The 19,072-nt window shown below is 40.1% G+C and overlaps 1 protein-coding gene across 4 annotated transcripts in view; it reads left to right on the plus strand.

Moving 5' to 3' along the window:
• The first annotated feature begins 4,815 nt into the window (after positions 1-4,815).
• IL12RB2 (interleukin 12 receptor subunit beta 2) overlaps positions 4,816-19,072 on the plus strand; it is an 82,865-nt gene continuing 68,608 nt past the window's right edge. For 2 of the 4 annotated variants that reach the window (XM_069594320.1, XM_069594341.1), the window contains exons 1-3: positions 4,816-5,340; positions 15,834-15,940; positions 17,439-17,726. In XM_069594320.1, the coding sequence (XP_069450421.1) occupies positions 15,865-15,940; positions 17,439-17,726 (364 nt within the window). In that variant the 5' untranslated portion in view covers positions 4,816-5,340; positions 15,834-15,864. Of the gene's footprint in view, positions 5,341-13,787; positions 14,031-15,833; positions 15,941-17,438; positions 17,727-19,072 lie in introns of those variants that run through there. The other 2 variants (XM_069594330.1, XM_069594348.1) reach the window with 1 other exon arrangement.

Below are 19,072 nucleotides of genomic sequence, written 5' to 3' on the forward strand. Positions count from 1 at the left end.
CAGAAAAAAGCCCTATCATACATTTATATAGGCATGAAGAAAAACGTGGAAAGATTCTCACAAAACTATTACTTTAGGGGGATTTATCCTATTATTACTCTACTGTGTTTAACTTATAACAAAGGATACTTAGTTGAGATTCTGTCTCAGTTTTAACAGGGGTCCTACAGGCTAAAATAAAAAACTCTAATGTTAATACATCACCCAGCAGATAGCAGTGCTTAAGACCAATAACTTCTGGTGTTTCACATTTTTTTTCCTTTCCAAAGTGGAGCATTCATTGCTCCTGTTCCACCACTTTATATTGTGGGTGAGGAATTGGGGTGCAGGTAACATGTACTTGGGGATTATAGGTGGTAGACCAGAGAAGTCATCGCCAATGAGGCAGCCACTACTGCTCACTACCCAGAGAACTTGGCTCTGAGCTGGATATATTGAAGGGACAAGACTGGAAGCTGTCTCACTTCAGAAATCAGAGAGTATTTTTTATATATCGGAAGCACAGAGCAAAGAGATACTTGGAGCCTAAAAGACGGATGCAAGGAGATCAAACCAGTCAATCCTAAAGAAATCAACGCTGAATATTAACTGGAAAGACTGATGCTGAAGCCAAAGCTCCAATATTTTGACCCCCTGATGCAAAGAGCCAACTCACTGGAAAAGATCCTGATGCTGGGAAAGATTGAGAGCAGGAAGAGAAGGATGTGATAGAAGATAAGGTGGTTGGATGGCATCACTGACTGAACGGACATGAGTTTGAGCAAACTCCAGGAGATACTGATGGACAGGAAAGCCTGGCATGCTGCAGTCCATGGGGTCACAAAGAGTAGGATGCAACCTAGTGACTAAACAATGACAACAAAAGACTGATACATGGAAAAGAATATTAATGCTCACCAAGCCTCTACGTTCCAGAATGTCCTTCACTGGACTTTCACTGAGCAAATCTCTAACTAACTAACTTAAATAACTACTGTGTGATTTTTGGTTAGAAATGTTTGTTAGAAAACTGTCTTTTATGTGAATCTATCTCCTCTTTAGGAGAACCTACAATACACTTTCTCTCGAGCCACAAAAGTTCTGCTTCTGATGCCCAGGTTACAAATTATTACATGATGGAATCTGTGAATCCTGTGTATCATGTCTCTTAGATTTAGCTGTTGAAAAGTGCAGACTGTGAATCAAATTTATGTTGTGTGGAACCCTGTGGCTGTCAGTGTTTTAAATTTGCCCCATGTCTCATTTTACTTTTTGATATTTATTTTCATTTAACGAGGCTTCTGGCGACCTAAAAAGCTCTTGAAAATGCATTGCTCCTATCCAAGACATGGTATCTTTCATGTGGCTTGTTCCTCTATAAACAACATCTGTGCTTGCTGAATGTCATTTGTGGGAAAGTTATAACTACATTTTAAGAATCTTTGAGGATTACTAATAATTTAAGTATTTTGCACTACAATGTTTTACGTAAGCCTTTCAACATATGACAGTACAATTATATTTAGGGGTTTTATTTGGGTCCTGTAAATGTAACACTTTGGACAGATGAGTAAAATTGATAACTAAACAAAAACTTTCAGAAATGGAACTTTTGCAAAGTGAAGTAGTAAGGATGAATAATTCACTTTAGATTCTAATCTCTTTCTTAAAAGTTTAAAAACGAATGTCTGAAACTTCTTACCAAGTTTAACTGGTGCCAACATTTGTCTGATACACTAAATCACTATGTTGGCAACCATCTCAATATTTATTGACAGTTATTCATAGCACACTGAAAGTATTTTCAGGACTTTTGGTATCAACAATGAACCAAAATAGACATTTAAAGGAATGGAAAAATACTAGAAATGGAAACTTAACTAGTATTTCCTAGAAAAGTATTTGTCATTGTGGTTATTCACTTAATTGAGCTTTTGATTTGCAAGTGCACCATCTAGTTCTAGCTACACAGATGTCCATCTCACATCTACAGACTTAAAAATCATCATACATGGATAATTTGGTTTATATGTCAGGTTCTTGCGTCACCAGGCTTTCTTCATTATCTAGGGCTTGTTCTCAGAAAATATAGAAGCAAGATTTTCTTTTCTCTAACCAGACAGGTAACCACAGACAACCACCATGTATCTACTAGGGAAACTCCCCAGATATTAAAAGAAGAATGAGGAAGAAAAGGAAGAGAAATGAAGAAAGAAAGCAGAAAGATTTTGACTGATGGTTAGATTCCATATGGAAGGGTCACTGAGTTACTAAAAAAAAAAAACTACTATATATAATTTTCCAACTATTCTTTTTTTTAAATTCTGTTGCAAATTTGAAGATTCAATATCACTTATAATCTTGATTGATCACAGAGAACGAAATTTCTCCAGAACAAGTCAATTCAACTCAACAAATATTTATTGAGCCCCTGTTCTGTACCACTCACTGTCCCAAGTGCTGGAGATAAGAGAGTAAATAAGACATGTGGTCCTTGCACTTGTGGAGCTTATAGTAACAAGGAGGATTCAGGGAGGATGGGAGCACCCCTGTTTTTAGTAACTATTAACACAAGCCTTCCTTCAATATTTAATTGAGGGATATATTTAATTGAATGATATACTGATGGATTTAAAAGAAGATGATTTATCTAATAATACTTATGTATTAGTCATCTTCTAATTTATTTGCATCTTGGGAAAAGAGAATAATGAACGTTATCATTGTTGGCTGCATCTTGAAGTTTTCTCACAATTTGTTTTGCTGCTTAGCAAATTCAAGTTCTTTCTCCATTACCTCTCATCTATTCCCCTACAGAAAATGGCTCAGATGCACTGGAACATCATCTTGTATCTGACTCAGCAATTTTGTAACATGCTGCAGTTAGAGGTTAACAGACTAGTGGTTTTTAAATATTTCAGTCCATGTGTGGCTTTTAAAATTAAAAGGATTTGTGCATATATCCCCAATATATGTTCAGTTTTTTAAATTAACTTAGAAATTTCATATATACATAATAAGTATATTTTGCAAATAGTTACAACATATATACTGTAAAATATACACTAAAATATAAATTAATTTTAAAATGAGATAGAATAAAATACATTTTGATGATTTATTGACAAAATAAAAAGCCTTTCTTCTCACTAAAAATAAGAGAAAAATAAGCTAATTCATGAACTATACAAGCCTACTATTAACATTTGGTTACCATAATTTTACTACTACCCCTGATACTGATTAGTTGTCCTTTCAAACTGAGTTGCGGGCAGCTGCTTTACCCTCTGAGCCACCAGGGAAGCCCCTGAAAGGACAATAGCTGCTCTATTTTCATACTTTTAAACAAAGGGTTCAAAATCCACTCACTCAATTGAAAGATTGAAACAAGATATAAAATACTTGTTCATAAGTATTTTAAAGCACTTTTTTTGTAGGTGACAGATGAAATTACATAATTTTTAGCAAAAAAATAAAAACCCAATAATGGTAATATTTTGAAATATTTGTTTTCAAATTTTTTCTTTATAGCCCTTTCTCCCTCAGTGTGGAAATGTAGATTTATTTGAAGGGACAAACAAACCTTGTTTCTTATTTTTTTTCCAGAAGAGTCTACTAGGTAACATACTACTAAGAGACATATCATTACAGAAAAGGTAGGCAAGTTTAAAATATTGGTCTTCTTTGGTAAAAGATTAATAATAATAATTGAATTCTTTTAACTTTGTTGCAAATAATTTTCACAGTCACTATCTCACTACACAGTACTGTTAAGATTCTACAATTTAAGGATTTGTTTTTTATCAAAATACTCACAAATTGTTGGAGTGTGTAAACTTCAATGTCACAGTCTCAGAAAACTAATTATACACTGTCAGTTCTAAGATGCACACTTTTCATATTTAATAGCTCTAAAATTGGGAAGTGTCTTATGCCTACCACCCAAACAGTATGGCGAAGTAGTTAACTTTGCACATGCTTAGTGAGCCTGGACTGGTTTCAGAGGAAGGGAAGAACATCCCAGGGGTACTTGGGACTTTCAAGTAAGAAATGTGGCTTTCTTATATCACGACACAGATATCATATGTTGATATGATACCAATATCAACACTCATATCACAGAGGATGATATCAGGTGAAACCCAAAAAGTGATCAGGAGTGTGATCACTCAATGTGATAGTATTTAAAGACTATTTTAAACAAATTTATTTTTTTCTTTTTGAATGAGCAAGAGTGACAGATAATAAACGCATATGTCTAATCAGCCTAAAGGGGGTGTTTTTAAAACAAGAGTGTAATTACAAATATTCTAAGTGACAAGGAAGCATTATGTCATAAGTTTTATGTGAGAGTTCTTTTTATTTCTTTCTAGTATATAAAAAACGGTCTTATAGTTGAATTCCTAGATTCAATGAAATATTATCATAAGTAAAGTCACCTCTGTCATCCCCTCTGCATTATGGGCAGTTTTCCCTCTTCCTTCAGAACCCCACTTACAACATATGGAACATGGGATTTTCCTGATGGTCCAGTGGCTAAGACTCCAGGTACCCACTGTAGAGGGCCCGGTCCGGTTCTTGGAGGGGGAATTAGATCCCACATGGCCCAACTAACGGTCCGCATCTGATTCAGCCAAATAAATAAATAAGTGTTTTTTAAAAAAACAAACATATGGAACATGGGACCATTTAGGGTCAGGGTCATGCCAACTATTAAATGTACATTTTCCCTTACCTTTTAGTTACCAAACACCAATGAAAGTTCTAATATTTTCTTCCTACATCCAGTTTTTCACACAGCCCCGTTTGGAAACCACGGTGTGGTAAGCGCTGGGCAAGCACAGAGGAAGAACATCTCTGAGGAAAGTTCTCTAAGCAGTGTCAACGAAGGGCCGCTTTCCTGTGGCAGGAACACGACTCTGTGGTGCTTTTCACACTCTGGCGCTTACTCTATCTCCCCAACCCGGTGAGCCCTCGCTCAGGCTGATGAGCCAGGCTTTCCGACCGTCGTGTACCGAAGCGGGAACCAGAGGTGCGGAGCGGTAATTACCTTGCTCCGGGACACACGGACACAGCTCGCCCGGGAGGAACCCGAGCCTCGCCGGCCGGCTTCCACCGCTGACCGCGCAGCCGCCTTCCCTCCGCCAACGGTCCCGGCCACCGCCACTGCCCGGGCTCCGTCCGCCTCACGTCCCCGCGCGCCCCGGCGCTGGAGCACCCAGCCCCGGGCCGCCGGCGGGCTAGGCGCCGGCCCCCGGATGCCGGGAGCGGACTCGGCCGGCGCGGCACGTGCGCCCACAGCACCCCGGCCACCGGCTCCGCGCCGCCCGGCAGCGCAGCCGCGGGCAGGCGACGCGCGCGGTGAGTGAGCGGGGCTGGGTGGGATCGGGGCACCAGAGACCCTGGGGTTGCGTGCCTCGCTTCTCCCGTGGAGGGGGGTTTAGGGACGACCCCTCCTAACCGAGGTCCTGGCGGGCGATTCGCAGGAGGGTGCCAGGTTGGGGTTGGAGGTCAGATGGAGGGGAGGGGGCGCTCAGATTCATCCTCCACTGAGCTTGTTGAATGGTGGGAGTGCTCAATGGAGGATGCGTAGGTGGCTTGTGGAAAGGGCAGCGGGCACCCCTCTAGCCTTGGACAAGGCCCACCGGCTTGACTCGGGGCTCGAAAGCGGACCTTCTGTGATTAAGATACTGAGGAATCTTAACTTGGTCTTGCATAGGAGTGAATTCTGCTTTTCTCCGCAGCACTTGCCTGGGACGTCTGTAGACCCAGAGTCCCCACCTGGCCAGTCACTAGCAGAATGCTCTGGGGCCAGCCTCCTGGCCAGACTCTTCTCTCATCTGTGAGATGTCTCTTTAAAGAGGCCCTTTTCACCTGGTTGAAGGGCACTAAATAAAAGCATTGAAAAAGATTATGTATCCTATGATTAGATCTGTTTTATGAACAGCAATCCAAACCCATGCAAACAGTTTCCTCCATGGTATAGTCTAAAGAACAGGGCAAAATTAGACTTTAGCCTTTTAAAAAAACTCTAAATGTTTGTTATAATCCCTTCCGTGTATGTCCCATGTGAATAAAAATCATTGAGCACCTACTATGTACTTGGCCCTTGGGTATCATTGTTATACTCTATAATTCTTTAAAAACCAGTGAACCAGTTATAAGTATTCCCATTTTACAGATGTGGAAACTTTCACACTTTCACACAGATAGTGGGTTACAGGTTTCTGGCTCCAGACTCTGTTGCCTTTGCACCTCTGACTCGGACATTATATCCACTTCCACTTGGGTAAACAAACATTAGATTCTAGTTCCCATTAGCAAGGAATGGTACAGTGCCCTATTTCTGTGTCCAGCATATAACTAAAAGGACCTTAGTGGCTGAGAACTGACACTCTTCCCCTCCATTTTAATGTGAAATTCTCAACTCATTACTGTCACTTTCTTGGGCACAGAAGACTGGTAAAGAGTTTGCAGCATTCTTTTATCATGTATCATGTTTCTTGAATGTCATGATGTTTACATAAATCCCCAAATTTTGGCAAGCTCTGAATCTTTCCTGCATTAGAATTGAGTTACAGTGTAGAAAAATTCTAAAGCACATATGAGATTTTTATGGGAGAAAAATCCTGTAAGTACAGTAGATGTTGTACATCATTTTTCAATTGTGGACTTTTTGTTGTTGTTGTACCTGCTTTGTTCGTTGGCCAGTTATTTGTCATCTTTTGACATTTTCATCACTGCTGTTAACTTCTGCCATGTACCTTTGTGTAGGCTAAATCCCAAAGAAAGAAAGCCAAATCCCAAGGAAGCCTTGTCTAGTTTCCTTTGTCCTTGGAACATTGTGGTAATGGTAACAATGTTTTTTTAAGTATGTATTGAAAATCTATTATGTTCAAGACATTGGGCTCATCATTGTAAGAAATATAAAGAAATGTAAGTCTCAGTTCCTGTCCTCAAGTTAAAACTGTTTGCATGCATGCTCAGTCGCAAAGTTGTCTGATTCTTTTGCTAGCCCATGAACTATAACCCACCAGGCTCCTCTGTACATGGGATTTCCTAGCCAAGAAAGCTGAAGTGGGTTGCCATTTCCTTCACTAGGGGATCTTCCCGACCCATGGATCGAATCCGTGCCTCCTGCATTGCAGAAGGATTCTTTATGACTGAGCCACTTTGTCATAAATGATAGGTGGCATAAAATCACCTTTTATGTAGCAGATATAGGATCTAGTTTTAATCAAACTAATTCCTTCAGTGGTGAGCCAGATGAATGGGCCAAGAGAGAGGTCAAAAAGCAAGACTGTCTTAATTAATTCTAACAATGTCCTTGATAAGTAAGTGATATTATCTTTTTTCTTATAATAAGAATAATAATGGATGATAATATTTACTGAGCTCTTGCTATATACCAGGCACTTTGCTAAGAGCTTCTCATTTAACTCCCACAATAATCCTGTGAAGTAGGTGCTATTTTTATTTTATAATTGAGGAAACTCAAGCATGGAAAGTAGTTCTAATTTATCTGATTCTGAATTTACTTCTTGTTTTTCTTATTATTGTGAGCAACTTGCAGATTTCTCCACTTGTAGAATAGAGATACTAATAGTTAACTTTATTTAGTAGGAAAGCAAATATTAAAAACTCTGCATTTTGGTAAATTGCTAAGTAAATGCCTATAAAAGATTATTAAGACTAGAATCTTAATTGACATCTCTTTTGCAGTAATATGCAGAAGAAAAGGAAAATATTAAGTAAAACATCAGGCAGAGATGTTGAAACATGCGGTTGTTAGTGCAGAGGTTTGGGATGAATTATTAGCTTATAGAAGAAGCCTTGAGGAGTATTATAGGATGGTGATCACTAGTCTTATTCCCCTCAGCCCCCACCCAGAGTGCCTCCAATGATATTAAGATAATTGTGAAATTCCTAGAAAACTCTTAGAACAAAGTAATCATAATGTGTTTTAATGTTTTTAATGCCTCATAGCACTCAGAAAAGACTCAGGGGTTAATGTTACAAAACTTGCCAAGATTTTACAAGATCCAAGGATAAGCCTGCCACTCCCATGCCATTGCCCACAAATAGAGACTTCAAGGTTGAATGTGTCCAAGGAGAGATCTTTCCAATAAACTAATGAAGAAAAGTTAAGAGAGAGAGAGATTTAGTTTTCTCAATAGATATGGATTGCCATTTTTCAAAGGTACATGCAATGACACGAATAGAAGTGGAAAAACCAGGATGGCACCCAGCCTCTGGCCCCACATACCATGCTGTTTTCAGAATACCATCCTCTCCAGGAAAAGATGACTTCTTTTATTTATAACTCTTGAAGTATGCAGAGAGTGAAAATAGAGGAGGTTGGATTGTTGAAGCTTAATTGAACAAGTGCCATGAAAATTGTAGCCTTGTGGAGCTAAACAAAGAAATAAAAAACATTGCAAATAACATCAGTTGATTTGAAAGTACCTTGTTTTTTCAAGACTCCATCCATGTCTTATGTCTTATTCTTTTATTTCCTTTTTATTTCTCTATTGTAGGAGTGCTTGTTCAATTTATAAGGCAATTCACAGTACACATGGTTCTGCGGTTGGGTCCTGATAAGATTCCCTAATAAGTTTTAAATGGAATTTGTTTACACACAACATGTCTGGAGCCTGCCTGTTATGTCCAGTGTGATATATCTGAAGTGGAAATGAAACAAATAGGACTGAGAAATAGAACATTCTAGAAAAATAGGAAAGAAGGGAGAAAAGCAAAGGGGATCTTTGTTAAGGAAAATGATAAAAAAAATCATAAAGAGGGAAAGGAGAAGACACTCTGAGATTTAAAAAGAGAGAAAGGAACCCTTGAATTCAAGAGAAGAAAGTTTCTGTACATGGGTAAAATTAGGACTACAGATGCTTACTGGTGAGATAAGCCAAAGTTCAAGAGAGCGTCAGCAGCTGCATGAGAAAGAAAAACAGGTGTGTGTCCAATTTGGCTCGTGTAATGGCGGTTGGAACTGTTGGTTAAAAAGAAGAAAAAGCAGAGGGGGTTGACATGGTTACTTTCCTTCCCCTTTAAGCCATCTGGGATTTCCAGGTGGCACAGTGATAAAGAATCTGCCTGCTAATGCAGAAGATGCAGAAGACATGGGTTTGATCCATGAATTGGAAAGATCCCCTGGAAGAGGAAATAGCAATCCACTCCAGTATTCTTGCCTGGGAAATTCCATGGATAGAGGAGCCTGGAGGGTTACAGTCCATTAGGTCACAGAGTCAGACACAGCTGACCATACCTGCATTAAGCCATCTGACATGACATTATGAAGGGGTTGATTTGATAATCTGGGGCTTGTGGGCCAGGATTTGTCCATATTATGGCTTGTTAGACTTTTCAACAAATGGTAGTCTTAGTAGCAAAATGGAGATGATGCTTTGGGTAAGGAACTCTTTTTCATAACATCACTTGTGAAAGGCTTGAGGAGGAGAAGGTTGGCTCCAAAGGCTGAGTTTCAAGTTAGCTATTTGGTGGACTTTTCCTTTTCTATCCTTACAGTGGAATAGATCATTAGAAATGGATACATATTGTACATACACTGGGTTTTGTCATTTGATCTTTGTTCGAGGGAAGTAGGTGATTCAACCTTCGGAACACTAAAGCATTAGGCACTGTAAGTGCTTTACTAGATGGGTATCATAAAGACTGGATGTAATGTGCAATGACCATAATAAGAGATCAACAAACAAATTCCTATCACTACTAAGAGCATTGTTCACAGTAGTTCTAGTTCTAGTTTTATGCTGCTACTATTGCTACTGATCAGAAACAATTGCACCTGCAAGAAGTAATGTTGGATTAGAAATTGAGAGACCGTCATTCTGATCTGGATTCTGCTATTAATGTGACCTTTGGCAAGTTGCTTCCTTTCTTTAGGGCTCAGTTTATGTACCTATAAAATGAGGAATGTAGAATATATGACTTCCAAAGTGTTGTCTTTACATGCTGATTTGCCACCAGTAAGACATGCTTGTCCATTACTTTGCCAGCAGAAGAGAAGGATTTTGTGCCCTGCCTCAGCAAATCAACTGGGTAATTAATGTTCTGTATTTTTAAGGCAGACAGCCTTCATGCACGTTCAAAACAATCACTTTCTTGTTCTGTGGTGGCCCAGACTCAAATGTCAGCTGTTGGGAGGGGAGGGGAGCAGTAGGGCATGGCTGTTAGTAGCTAATCTTTGAGGTTCCTTCCTCCTCTGAGTTCTTAAATTCTTTGAAAGCCAGGGTTAAAATTAGCTAACATATGACCTTTTACCTAGTCTAACAAAAGATACAATTCAAGTATGTTGAAAGTCATAAGTGATTTGGAAAAGAGATGCAAAACCTGGATCCAGAAGGAGATGGGGGAGCTAGTCTCAGTGGAGTGGCTACCCTGTGCTGGATATTCTCAGGAGTCCATGACATGGACATATTCATCCTCCCAGTAACTTGGTCTAGGTAGGTATCCCTGTACTCTTGGCATGAATGAGCAAGTGGCACCCTGACAGTTAACAGCACACAGTGGAACTGAGACTCTCTAGCCTTTTTCTTTTCCACCATACCATGCTGCTCCTTGAGCTTACTATGGTGCTACAGAAGAAAAGCAGTGTGGAAGTAGGAAGAGTTTCTGCCTACGTGAAATTACCACCTGTGATGAGGGTTTTTCCTAGCCTAGTCAAACATGATTTTGAAGTAGCTGCTTATTTTGTGCTTCTTCCTGGAGCGGTGGGGAAAGAGAGGCTCATGGAGGGGGAATTCTTTCTCTGCCTTCCTGCCAGTGGCTGTGTTTCTGGCTGGTCCCTGCCTCCCTCACTGAGACGTTGTTTTCACCGTCTGGAAACTGTCCCCACTTGAGTGATGAGTCAATGACAGCACACTTTGATTTTCTGATTCAAGACAGAGTTGTAGTTTTAATATCGACCCTCCAGGCAGACTATATGAAGGATGTTTACAGTTGATAGAAGGTTTCATTTTATTGGAAGATCCCTCATTTACTTGAAGGTCTTTGGGGTTGTGAGTTTCTTACAAATGAAGAAATTGTTTTACCTGGTCATTCAGAGAACATAAGCATGTTTGTGTTTGGGTCAGTGTACTATGTAAACTCAAATCCTCTATTTTGCCTATTTCATATGTAGGTGTGTATATATATATTTCATGTACATATATACATTTTAAAAATTCTTATTATAACCAACTAATATTTTACTATTCGGAGAATGTTGTAATTTCATAACTTGCAATGCACATTGAAAAATAATACTCTGTGGACACCCTTTGCAGTTAAGAAGCAGAAACCTTTAATCCCTATATATCTGTTCATTCAGTTATCTTCTAGTTCAATCCATTATTTCCTTTATGCCAGAATATTCCAAAGTTTAATGAAAACTAATTTTAAACTGAACTAAGACAGCTACAACAAAAGGTAGCAAAATGAGATTTAATGTAGTTTTAAGGTATTGTAGTTATTTTAAACTAACTAGAAGTAAAAAACAGAAAAACCATTTAAATTTCATTCAGTTCAGCATGTGCCTTTTATTTTCAAACATCACCGTCTGGATGTGGACAGTGTTGGTCCCAAATACTTCTTTTTATTTTTTGGCTATGTGACATGACTCTTAGTTCCTCCACCAGGGATCAAATTGTGCCCCTTGCATTGGAAGCCTAGAGCCTTAACCACTGGGCCACCAGGGAATTCACCAGCACAGGTCTTCTATGTGCCACAAATTGTGGCTTCTGCCCATGAGGAGCTTGCAAGATAATGGAAGAGACAGGAAGATACCTAAAGAAATTAGTTTGACTTACCCTGGCAGGTGCTAAGATGGGAGGATGCCAGAATGCTAAGAAGATACAAGTAGGATACAAGATACAGTCGGACCAAAAGACATCAGTAAGGCTTATAAGATCTGGCTACTTCTTTCCATCTCTGCTGCTATCCCTCTGGTCCACATCACCAGTATTGCCTACCTGGGTGTTCCCAGCTGCTTCCTGACTGGTCCGCTTGCTTCTACTCCAGCCTCCATACACGGAGCCAAGACTAGTTTTTCTGTTTGCTTTTGTATTTGTGTGTATGTTTTATATAATTCATATCTTGTTTCACCCTAACTAAAACCCAGTTAAATAAATAAATAAAACCACTAATTATACACAGTGGTTTCCCATTGATAGGAGAGTAAAATCCAGGCTCCTTTCCATGGCAAACAAATCCATGGCAGATCTGGCTCCTGCCTTCTACACTTTCATTTCATATGACTGCACACAGTTACTTACCCCAGCTACTCTGACCTTATTTCTGTGTCTCAACCATAGCAAGCCCGTTCCTCTGCCTTCAGGCTTTGTACTCAATATTTATTCTGCCAGGAAAAGTCTTTCTGAGCCTTCAGCTGGCCTGTGCCAATTGCAGCTTAAGTTTCACCTCCTAGAAAGGCCTTCATTTTCCAGACTCTCTCCCCTTAGCCTCTCTTAATCTTTTGTTATTATCTGAATGTATCTGTTTGTTATTTATTTACTTTTTGTCTACCTACTCCAGAATATTGGCTCCATGCAAGCTGAAACTCTGTCTTGTTCTCCACTTTCAAGTCCTTGGCACCTTGCAACTGCTAAATTCTTATTTATCGAGTAAATGACAAAATAAAAAGTGTCTGAGTTGAGTTGGGATACATGAGTAAGACTTAGGGAGTCCGAGAACAGTGGAAAGGTAAGAGAATAGCATGAACAAAGACACAGAAGCATGAAGTGGCATGGGATGTGTGGGGGAACCAGGAGCAGCTCAGTGTTGCTAGGCAGGAGTGTCAGTAGTGGTGGATGTAGCTGGTGATGACAGGAATTACCAGTCACAAAAGCCACTGAATGCTATGACCTTGGCCTTTATGATTTAGAGAGAGCTAAACTGTCAGATTTCAATTTAGGTTGGTTTTTCTCAGACATTTTAAACTGAGACCCAGAGAATACATGTTATATTTTCTGCAAACTGAGATTCGTCTACAGAGTTCAGAGGCCACCATGTTTTTTGGCCCATAGCCCCTTTCTCCATCTTCAAAGGCAGCAGCCACAGTTCTCACATCACAGCTCTCTGACCAATTCTTCACCCTCCTCATCCACTTTTAAGGACTCATACAATTAGGTTGGGCCCTTGTGGGTGGCTCAGACAGTCAAGAATCTGCCTGCAATGTCGGAGATCCAGGTTCAGTCCCTGGTTCAGGAAGATCGCCTGGAGAAAGGAATGGCAACCCACTCCAGTATTCTTGCCTGGAGAATCCCATGGACAGAGGAGCCTAGTGGGCAATAGTCCCTGAGGTCACAAAGAGTCAGACATGACTAAGAGACTAGCAGATTTTCACTTGGGTATCCAGGGTAATCACCGTACCTCAGGGTCCCTAACTTTAATCACATCTCCCAAGTCCCTTTGTCATGTAACACAATGTATTTATTCACAGGTTCTGTGGATTAGAGCATGGACATATCTGGTGGAGCACTATGCTGCAGGGCCCACAGGGATGTTTATAGGGGATTTTCTATAACTCATATTCCTTCCCCCCTCCCTCCCTCCTTCCCTTCTTTCTTTCAATGCTTAGAAGGCCTTTCTTTTCCAAGGCCAAGTGCTCACATACAGCAACGAGCAAGACAGTCAGTGTTCCAGGTCTCATGGTAGCTTAAATTCTAACAGAAAGGTAGATGACTGATAAGCAATCAAAATAGGAGATTGTTTGATGATGTAAGTAAAGTGATGTGTAGAAAGGAACTGGGCAAGACCACTTTGGCTGAGTGGTCAGGGAGGGGCTCTCTGAGGAAGTGACACACGATCTGAGATCTGAAGGATGTAAGTCAGTCAGCCACTAAGAGCCAGGGGAAGAGGATTCTAGCAGAGGAAATGAAAAGTACAAGGTCCTCGGAGCAGCAGAGGGCATGTCTTGTTCAAGGAACAGTCTGAAGGCCAATGTGAATGAAGCAGAACAGCAAGGCAAAAAAAAATAGAGCAAATGATCGTGGCAAGACAGGAGACGTGAAGCCAGCCAGTGGCTGAGAGAGTAATGTATGGTAAGGACTTGGGATTTTTTTCTAACAGCAAGGGGGATCTACTGATGGGTTTTAAATAGAGATGATACCAAGCAGGGAACATAATCCAATTTATGTTTTTAAAAGGTAGTCAGCTATGTGAAAATGACTTAGAAAGGGGCAGGGATGGACTAGAGAGACACATTAAGGAGCTACTGCAGTCATCTGCGAGGGAGATGACAACAGAGGTTTGGACTGGGGTGAGGATGGTGAAAAGACTGATCTGTGATATATTCAGGAGGTAAAATTGACAGGACTTAATGGTCATTTGGCTGTGGGGTATGAGAGGGTGGAATGAAGGATGATAGCTAGGTTCTTTTTAGCAATTCACAGGATAAAAATTTTATTCACGGAGGTAGAAAGGGCTGGAGGAAGAACCAGTTTGGAGAAAGGAGACCAAAGTTCGATTTGAACATGTTAATATGGAGCAGTCACATCTGAGAAGTGATGCCAAGGAGAGAAGCATAGGAGACTGGCACTCAGTGCAGTGTCTGAGTTGAAGATAAGCATCTGAGAGTCTAGCTTACAGATGGTGTTGAGAGCCAAGAGACCAGATGAAATCCCTCAGGAAAGAGTAGAAATAGAGAAAAAGAAAATGTCTTGAGTGCTGAGGTCCTCCAAGACTTTCAAGTCGAGGAAAAGGATGAGCCACCAGAAAAGGCTATTGAAAAGATGCTAAATACAGGAGTCAAAAAAGCTAGGGGATATTTCCAGGAAGCCTGCTAGAGCAGGACTGTAGTATCTCTAGCACTGAACACCACGCCTGGCACATGAAAGGTAACCATCACTGTCGAAAGAATAAGTGAACTTTTCTGAGGCTCTCCAGTGATATTCTGGCACATTTCTGGGCATGGGAATAAGAGGTGGACATTTGTATTGGCTAGTTGCTAACGGCCCAACATCACACAGCTTTTCAGCCTGCTTCTTGAATTTCTGGCCCACTTTTGATAGAATTTTGGAGAAGGAAATTTTGGAGAAGAACCCACTCCAGTATTCTTGCCTGGAGAATCCCATGGATGGAGGAACTTGGTGGGCTACAGTCCACGGGTCACAAAGAGTCGGACATGACTGAGCGACTTCACTTTCACTTTTGATAGAATTTAGAGAATTTGCTAGACCCATTCCTTAGGTTTATATTTGGAAACAACAGAAATCACCAACTTGCATTTTCCAAATCATTTAAGATAAAAAATACTCAGTAAAATAAATAATAAATAAACAAGCAAACAAATAAAAATGAACTTATGAAAACCCCCAACAGCCCCCTTGGAACCCTTGGAATTCTTTTCTTACTGCCAAGGAAATCAGTCTTTTACTGAGTTCTGGAGTGTGGGAGGTAGTAGTGGTTATGAACCACATTTTAATCTCCTGTTACTTCCAGGAGCACATGACTAGATCAGAAATTCTCACTACTCCTGGAATTTTAACACTAGTACATTTGACTATGATGACGCAGACTTGTTTGGAAGGAAAAAAGCTTTGTGTAAGACTGAATCTCAGAAGATTAAGTAACTTGCCCATTGGCTCAAAGTATTTAAACCCAGTTCTAAAGGACGCCATAGGTCAGGTCTCTTCACTTACTCTTTGCTGACCCCAAGAAGCTTAAATGATATGAGGGTTAGAGGTGGCTAAGATTTTTAGTTTATTGGTTTTAAACATCATTTTTTTTTAAGTCTCTTAACTATACAGAGAAAATTAAAGGAGCATTTTAAGCCCTCTGAATTGTTTTGGTTGTAGTATTTTCGGAATGTATTTAACATGAATGAATTTGTCTTCTTTTACAAGGAAACATACAGAGGTGTATTCCAGACTGTTCATGGCACATACAGTTAGCGGGTGTTCACTGGCACTTATTTTTATCATCATGTTGCTGTTAGTTAAGGCAAAAATAGGTAAGATATTTCTGTAATCTAATCTGTGGAGGAATTTTTGGTTTAAATTCTCACAGATGAAATATGCATTTGTGGTAAATGTTCTGATAATTGGTCTTTTTAAGGTAATCTGTCAAGTTTAAGTGGATAAGTTTGGTTCTAAGTATGTTACTAATATGTATTTTATTTCATTATATTAATGATTGAAACTCCAGTGATATCTTTTTCTCTTAAGAAAGTGACTAGGTAACCACGCTAGGAATCATGAATGGGTGTTTTAACAATCATGAATGAATTTTAACAAAAGAGTATTCACGGATGGATTCAGCTCTGCTAAAAAAAGAAGATAATGGCTGTCATTTTCTGTGCTTTTTTTATTGGCATCTTATTTTTTACTTTCTAACCCACTAGGATCAAAGAAACAAAAAACAAACATAAAAGTAAGAGAGAGAAAGAGATTATTTCTGAAAATAAAAATGGAAACTTTTCATTTAAAATAAATATTTAATATTTCCTTTATTTGACTTAAATAACTTTTTACCAGTTTGTTTGTGGTAGTTAATCCAAGCAATTTTACAATTAACAAAAAAATACTTTCAGTGGAGGCTTTATATCATATCTAAAAATTCAGGGTGACTCTATAAGGGTTTTTTTTCATCAGCAATTACTGAATACTACCAAAAACTGCTAATTTGCGATTCATTGTTGTATTTACATATATAGAACCACCTGGAGAGTAAGAATGATCTCTCTTTAAGAGTTTATTGTGGGATCTGGCATAAGGAAAATAATATGGAGAACTCTTTTTAAAAGAAAAATACTTTTGTGTACTTTTGTATTAGCTGTATTGGGAGTGGTTCATCCTACCTAGGGTCTTACATCTTGGAGGAATACCATGGTAAGACCTAATTTCCATCCCTGATTCCAACTACAAACATACCAGAGCCCCTAAATATTTTCTGTTTATTATAAAATAATGCTAGGGATTACACATACCTTATACCCCTAATATAGCAAGGGAGGGGATTATTCCCAAATGTGCCCTTTAACATTTGTAGTAGCCTTTTAGGCATTTGTGATAGCTTTTTAATCATTTTGGTATGAGTATTGAAGTAAGTGTTATAGATCATAAATGGGCAGGGAAACAAATGTGATTTATTCTGGGAAGTACTTTTTGTAGTTTGTTGAATAATTTGTATATAATATGATGCGTATTATATTAAGCATATAATGTTCTTCCAACCCTATTTTCTCACCACTTTCCTATTTATAGTTCTGGTTATAGTATTACTGTATTGAAAAGGATGTATACTTTAATTCAGATACAGTTAGACTTTAAAATAGTTGCCTTCTGTCCTCACTGTGCATCACCAATAGAGCCAGAGCAACGTAGCTTGTGTGTATTTCCATGATTTGATAGGGTTTGCTTTACCCAGCTTTGGGAAATTTACACAGACCCTCCAACTGATATAGGTTTCTTATGTGCCGACTCATCTTTTGCATTTGTATCTTGCTGCAGATGTGTGCAAGAGAGGGGATGTGACTGTGCAGCCTTCCCATGTCGTTTCGTTAGGATCAGCTGTCAACATTTCCTGCTCTTTGAAGCCCAAACAAGGCTACTTGCCATCCTCCAGTCTTAACAAGTTAATCCTCTACAAGTTCGACAGAAGAATTTGTGTTCAGCATGGTCACTCCCTCAGTTTTCAAGTCACAGGTCTTCCCCTGGGCACAACCCTGTTCGTCTGCAAGCTGGCCTACAGAAGCCATAAGGAGATTCGAATATGTGGGGCAGAGATCTCCGTCGGTGGTGAGCAGTCCATCCTGAGTTCCTAAAGACTGGTGATCTTCTGGTATTTGGAGTGTATTAAGCAGAAATCCAAGTAGAGGACAGTGTTCTTTCTTCTCCCACTTCAAGGATATATTTAATCTTCCTAGTAACATGAGCACCTCAATGTATTAAGTCCAGAAATCAATAGAACTGGGATCTCATTTAGTAAATCTCCTCTTTCCTCTCCTCTCCTCACCTTTCCTCTTCTCCCCTCTCCTTTTTAACCTTCCCCTCCCCCCTCTCTCTCTTTCTGTCCTCTTTTTGGCCATTAAGACCATTTATCTGTTGCCCTTGGACTCCAAAATCAGAAAGAAGGCTTTCTGCATCTGAATCTATGTGCCTTCTTGACTTACAAGAGTTTGTTCAAAGCCACAGCCTCCTAAAAAGAAGATGTCTTTCGACTTGTGCAGTCCAGGCTGATACCCAAGGCTGAACACTTCTCCCCTCTCTGACTTAATGTAAAAAAGTATAATAATAATTCTTCCATCCACTTCACTCCTGACCACTGATTATCATACTGAGCAGACGTTAAGAGAGAACGATCATCATACTTAGTATCTTTCCCTGGGTTTTCTAGAAAACTGCCTGAGACTAAACTGATGTGCTAAGACTTCAGAGTGGGAGAGGAGTTGTCCGGTTCCAGGGAAGCAAGAGTGAGGGAGTGAATCAGGGAAAAAGTGGAGCAAACATGAGGTGGTTAAGTTACTGACCTGGCCACGGCATCACCAGAAGATACAGCTGGTTGTTTGGTAACTAGGGACATCCCCAGAAAGAACATATGGCAATAGAGTGACAGGTGAAAGAGAGAACTGTCTGGTGTAGGTCAAAGTTCACCCACAGAGCACCAACTCCCCCGCACTGCTAGCTTGCACTATGAGTCTCTCCAAGCCACCGCCAGGGGTAAGAACTAAGATGTCAGAGTTGGCGTCTGCAACCTGAGCCACAGTGCACAGGGTGAGCCAGCAGCACGCCTTCCTGCAGCTTGCAGTCTGCAGCCTTGAAGGCCCAGCCCTGCAAGCCAGTGAGCACACAAAGGCCCTGAGCCATCCCAGGGCACGCTGTGCCTCTGTGGTTCCCGGGAAACTCCAAACGGGCAGGTGAGAGGTGTGTGGAGAGTCGGAGGAATTGCTGCTGCAGGTTGGCTGACCAAGATGCACGGACAGGGTCCCTGTCATAACGAGAGTGGTACAGAGCTCAGTGCGACTTATCAGGAAAGATAGGAGCCTCTTCTCTGTGACCTGTAACAGCAGCCCCCAACCTTTCTGACGCCAGGGGCCAGTTTCACGGAGGACAGTTTTTTCACAGACCATGGTAGGGTGCTGGTT

Source organism: Ovis canadensis, chromosome 1 (assembly GCF_042477335.2).
Source record: "Ovis canadensis isolate MfBH-ARS-UI-01 breed Bighorn chromosome 1, ARS-UI_OviCan_v2, whole genome shotgun sequence".
Lineage (NCBI taxonomy): Eukaryota > Metazoa > Chordata > Mammalia > Artiodactyla > Bovidae > Ovis > Ovis canadensis.